This window comes from Kryptolebias marmoratus, linkage group LG5, assembly GCF_001649575.2.
Source record: "Kryptolebias marmoratus isolate JLee-2015 linkage group LG5, ASM164957v2, whole genome shotgun sequence".
Classification (NCBI taxonomy): domain Eukaryota; kingdom Metazoa; phylum Chordata; class Actinopteri; order Cyprinodontiformes; family Rivulidae; genus Kryptolebias; species Kryptolebias marmoratus.
The window spans coordinates 227140-232002 of NC_051434.1; the positions used below are offsets into that span (position 1 = coordinate 227140).

At 43.3% G+C, this 4863-nt stretch overlaps 1 protein-coding gene across 1 annotated transcript in view; it reads right to left on the reverse strand.

The window, feature by feature from the left end:
- The window catches only part of LOC108249348 (ephrin type-A receptor 7), a 114752-nt gene that overhangs the window by 7937 nt on the left and 101952 nt on the right, over positions 1 to 4863 (reverse strand). The window contains exons 9-15 of the mRNA XM_017438687.3: positions 4154 to 4209; positions 2361 to 2486; positions 1670 to 1855; positions 1089 to 1150; positions 704 to 820; positions 442 to 528; positions 56 to 208 (exon numbers count right to left, since the gene is read on the reverse strand). Coding sequence (XP_017294176.1) covers positions 56 to 208; positions 442 to 528; positions 704 to 820; positions 1089 to 1150; positions 1670 to 1855; positions 2361 to 2486; positions 4154 to 4209 — 787 coding nt within the window. The remainder of the gene's footprint in view (positions 1 to 55; positions 209 to 441; positions 529 to 703; positions 821 to 1088; positions 1151 to 1669; positions 1856 to 2360; positions 2487 to 4153; positions 4210 to 4863) is intronic.

Here is a 4863-nt window from a genome sequence, read left to right on the forward strand (position 1 = left end):
GGGGGGGGGGGGGGTAAATAGAATAGGAAAGAATGAGAAGAACAAAGGAACTCACATCCTGGGTGCCCATGTCCCAGTAGGGTCTCTCTCCGTAGGACATGACCTCCCACATGACAATGCCGAAGCTCCAGATATCGGAGGCCGAGGAGAAGCGGTGGTACTGGATGGCCTCTGGAGCGGTCCACAGGACTGAACTCTTCCCTCCGTGCTGCAGGACAAACAAGATGGGTTCACAGAATAAAGCTCAATATGTTCATTGAAGACGAGGTTCAACATGAGTTCAAAAACTTTATTTCCTCTTGATTACAGGATTGCAGACTCACAGGACCTATCAGTACTTCTGACTCATTGAAAACATATACTTATTCCAAAACAAATGTCTCAAAGACATAAAAAGCTGGAGGACTCTTAATGCAAACTCTTAAAGCAGTTTTCTCTTACCAGTGTGGTATAGATAGACTCGATCTTGTCCTCTTGAAGAGGTCTAAAACCAGACACCTTGCAGCTCAGGTTGGAGTTCACCAGAACCTGAGAAGAGGAGAACAATCTGATCAATTGTTTTTTTTCCTGAAACAAAAAGAGCCTCCATTTTCTGAAAGTACACCTCTCAGTGACAGTAACTTCTCTTCTTTCTTAGCTCAAATCTAAATCTACAGGTGAGTTTGTGTCTCATCGGCCTCCCTCCCCCCAGCTGCTCTCTCACCTTGTGTGCAGCCAGCCGTTTGTGAACGAAGCCCATCTCAGTGAGGTATTTCATCCCTGAAGCCACTCCGGTTAGCATGTCCATCAGCTGCACCACATTCAGCTGGCCGTCGTGTTTCTAAGGTGAATTTATAAAATAACTGATGAATTTTTGTTGAGCTGAATGATGAAAACCAAATATAAGATTATTCCTCCTCAGAATAAACCAGCATGATGTGATTCTTACAATACAAACTCTGTTTAATTATATCACATTTTCCTAATTACTGTAATGAGCTGCTGCCATCAAATGGCATCATTATTACAGCAAATTCAGTTTATTGGAACAAAAAGCCTCATTATAAGTCAAACATATGAAGTTAAAATGAGAGCACAGAAACACCTACCCTCAGGAAGGAATCCAAGGACCCATTGGATATGCTCTCCATGATGATCATCATTGTGTTTCCTGGAGAGAGACACCACAGAGAGGGTCAACAGGCTGGCTGCAGATAAAACTCAGGAGACAGGAGGTGATGGAGATGCAGAACAGGCTGAAAGAATCCACAGCAGGTTAAAAACAAAAACAACTGGGTTTCCATGAAGTTTTTAACCTTTTTTTGAATTGATCATGTTCTGAATAACAGAATCTACACCAGCAATAGGCTGAAATGATGTCAGCGTGTCTCTGATAGGATGTGGGAACACTCATCAGCATCAGATACAAAGATTTCATAATCTTTAAAGTGTCTTCATTAACCTGCCAAACCCAACTCCCTCCTCCTCCTCCATGATCCCGTTTCTAATCTGACATCTGAAAACAAGCTGTGAAGCTGCTCAACTCTTTGATCTGAAAACTTTCTGACCCCCTCCCCCACTTCTCCACCTTCTAAGTGTGGGTTGTTGAAATGGTTATGGATCCAGTAGCTCAATCACCTTTGCACTTTCCTTTAACCTGACCTGATTACCTTCCTCCCCTTTTACTTACCGGTGGTGATGACCCCCTCCAGCCGCATGATGTTGGCGTGATCAAACTGTCCCAAGATGCCAGCTTCGCTCAGGAAGGAGCGCCGCTGTTTGTCAGAGCAGCCGGCCCTCAGAGTCTTAATGGCCACAGGAAGTTCCCGCTTACTGGGCAGCTTCAGGCAACCCCGGCACACCTCCCCAAAGTCACCTGAGGAGCACAGATTAGTATCACTATCTGTAGGTTCCCAGTAAAAGAGCAGGATGTTTAAATCCATGGATACTGAAATGTGTTTTTTTCAGTAGGGATAAGGTTCTTTTTTTGGAATGCTGCAACACGTGATCTGTTATGGTGTCCAATTATTTCCATCTGTCCAAAGAAGATTATTCCAGAAATTCTGCTTTTTGTCTGGCCTACATGTTTTCCTTCCATGAAAGTTCAACTTGAACAGAGGCATGTTTCGGGAGTCTTCTGGTCTGCTCTTCTTTCTAATGGCCTGAGGCAGCTCTTTTGATCGGTCAGCGGCACACCGAATTTAGTGTCTGAGATTTAAAGATGGCGAGCCTCCTTCAAAATGCTGACTAATGTTTTAATGAGTAATGTCCAAATGATGTGCACTGAATGTAACACAACTGTGTGAGATTTTAGCCATTTCAAGTTTGAGCAAATGTCCAAATTTCTTTCTGTGCATGATTCTCTCTGTGAACTACAGTACCGGTGTGCATGATTCTGTCGATCTTGATGCTCTGGTTGTCCAGCTCCTTGGCGAAGGCATGCACAGCCTGCAGCAAGTCCTCGCAGGTCTCCGGGTCAATGTAGGTTCTCCGTGTTGGGATTTTAACTGGAGTTAAACACAAACAGAGAAATGAGAGCTCTGCTCAGGCTGTAAGGAACAGCATAATGTGGAGTACACACACACACACACACACACACACACACAAACACACAAACTCAACTGAACAAAGAAACACAAGATAAAAGTCTGAGGCTGCAGCACAAATAGACTCAGGTACCATTAGAGTTCAAATAAATCCAAGTACAGCTGCTTGTTAACATAAAAAAGGGTCTCCAAACGATGTCCCTGAAGCTTCCTTCCTGTAACAAACACTTCCTGTCTGTGTGATTGCTGAACATTAGAGGCGTCTTTGATCTGAATGCAGGCTGGACCAACCAAACTCACCCTGCAAACAGCTGATTCTTCTTCTTCTTTCAAATATTTTCACATTTCTTTTGTTTGCTTGGACCTTAGAAACTCTGCAGAGACAAATTTAAAGGCTTTGTGCTTCCATTAGTTCACAGACTCCTGAAGAAAATGTTATCTGTATCACAGGTACACACATACTCAGTGTGAAACTGGGACAAACATAATGGGTTTTACAACGCTGAGGCAGAGGAACCTTAAAAATGCAGCTGGCTGCTGTATCCTGCTTTCTTTTAGTGTTTTGTTAAAACTACTGAAACTGAAAACCCAAACAACAAACAGTTTAAAGAAACAAGAAGAGTCAAAGCACATGGTCAGTTTTTAAACTAATACAATAATCTGCTGACCTTAGTGACACCTGAATGGACCACATGCATCAATCCTGAGCGATACTGGAGGGGGACAGGTGGACATGGAGGCCCTCGTCCCTCTTTAATGATGGACAGGTTCTCTTCACAAAGATGGGTTCTTTTACTCCTCTCTCAAACCAACATTTCTCTCTATAAAGGACATCTTCATCTCTGAAAGAGTGACCGCTGGCCTGCAGATGGGAGTAAACCATGTTGGGCCATCCTTTTGTCCAGTGGCTAGCTGATCACAGTCCTCCTGGAACTTAACAGCATACACAATGTTCCTCTGTTTGTGCCGGGGGCCCGATCCTTGGGATGAGCCAAACAACGAAACATATCAACTATGAAGAACCTGTCCAGAGGACCTGACTCAACCTTGTTAGATTTTTCTACCTGGATTATTGAGCACGCATCAGGAAAAATGTGTCCAAGTTGTAAAAAAGACAAAGATCAGGACAAAGACTATGTGCACATCAGCTGCTGCGCCAGCTCATTATTCATCAGCCATAGTGCTCCAAACCTCTCCACGCAGCAGAGCATGCTGGGAGATTAACCAACATAAACACACAGACTTTGCATACATCCACAGCAGAACACATACACAGACATGTGGAACATTTACAAAGCAGCTGCAGGAGCAGGAAAAAACATTTTCTATGAGGAACATTTAGTCACAGTCAAAAGAAAAAGCCCCCTAACACCAGATGCTAAAAAGGTAGTTGCAGAACCCTGTGTAGAACATTTCAAACATCTTCTGCTGCAGCTTTTACCTTGTTCTGTTTCCCTCCCCTAATCGGAACCTTCCTCCCCATCAGCCTCAGAAACACTTCACTTGTCATGTAGGCTGTCAGCTGAGCGCTCTCACAACCAAGAATTAATGACTCCAAAATCAGCTCTGCATTCATATTCAGACATCAGATAGTTCCTCTTCTGAAGGAGGGGTCAGGGCTCACTTACACTGGAAGTAAAGTTCTTCGTCTCCCTCCTGAGAAGCTTTGCTGTAGCCACACTGTCTGCAGAGACAAGAGCACAACAACTTATCCTGCAGCAGCATGACATCTACAGAGAGATGGGTGACAGATGGGTGATGTCAGCTGACTAAAAGGGAGAGTTTATCCTGAGTGTTTCAGGCTGATCAAGAAGGAGCCATGTTGGATCACAGAGCAGACTGATGGAGGTCCTGATGTGAAGGGATAAACTGAGGTGGAGTGGTTTAATGATTCTTCCTGGGTCTAAAATGCAGCTTTTCTCTTAGAATCAGTCCAACAGGAAGCCCCCCCCCCTCCTCTACCATCATTTCTACCTTAATTAACTCAGTTTATTATTTCTTAGGTTTTCCACAGATTAGCTTTAGTTTCCTTGCTTAGTTTTTTATCTGTTTATTTTACTTAGATTATCTTAGCTCATGTTTTAGATAAGTTTAGTTTAGCCTTTATATCCTAGTTTGCTATAATTGCATGTGTTCTCATGTTACGTTTGCTCTGTTTTCATGTTGTAAAGCACTTTGAACCGCCTTGTTACTGAAAAGTGCTATATAAAGAAATATGACTTGACTTACTGTTTCACAGTGGTGAGGTTCAAGAAGGGTTCTAAATAAAACCAGAAAACAATTTGAGCTCATTTTAATCTTGATGGTTTGACAGGAGATGTGACGCTGCGGGGAGGGG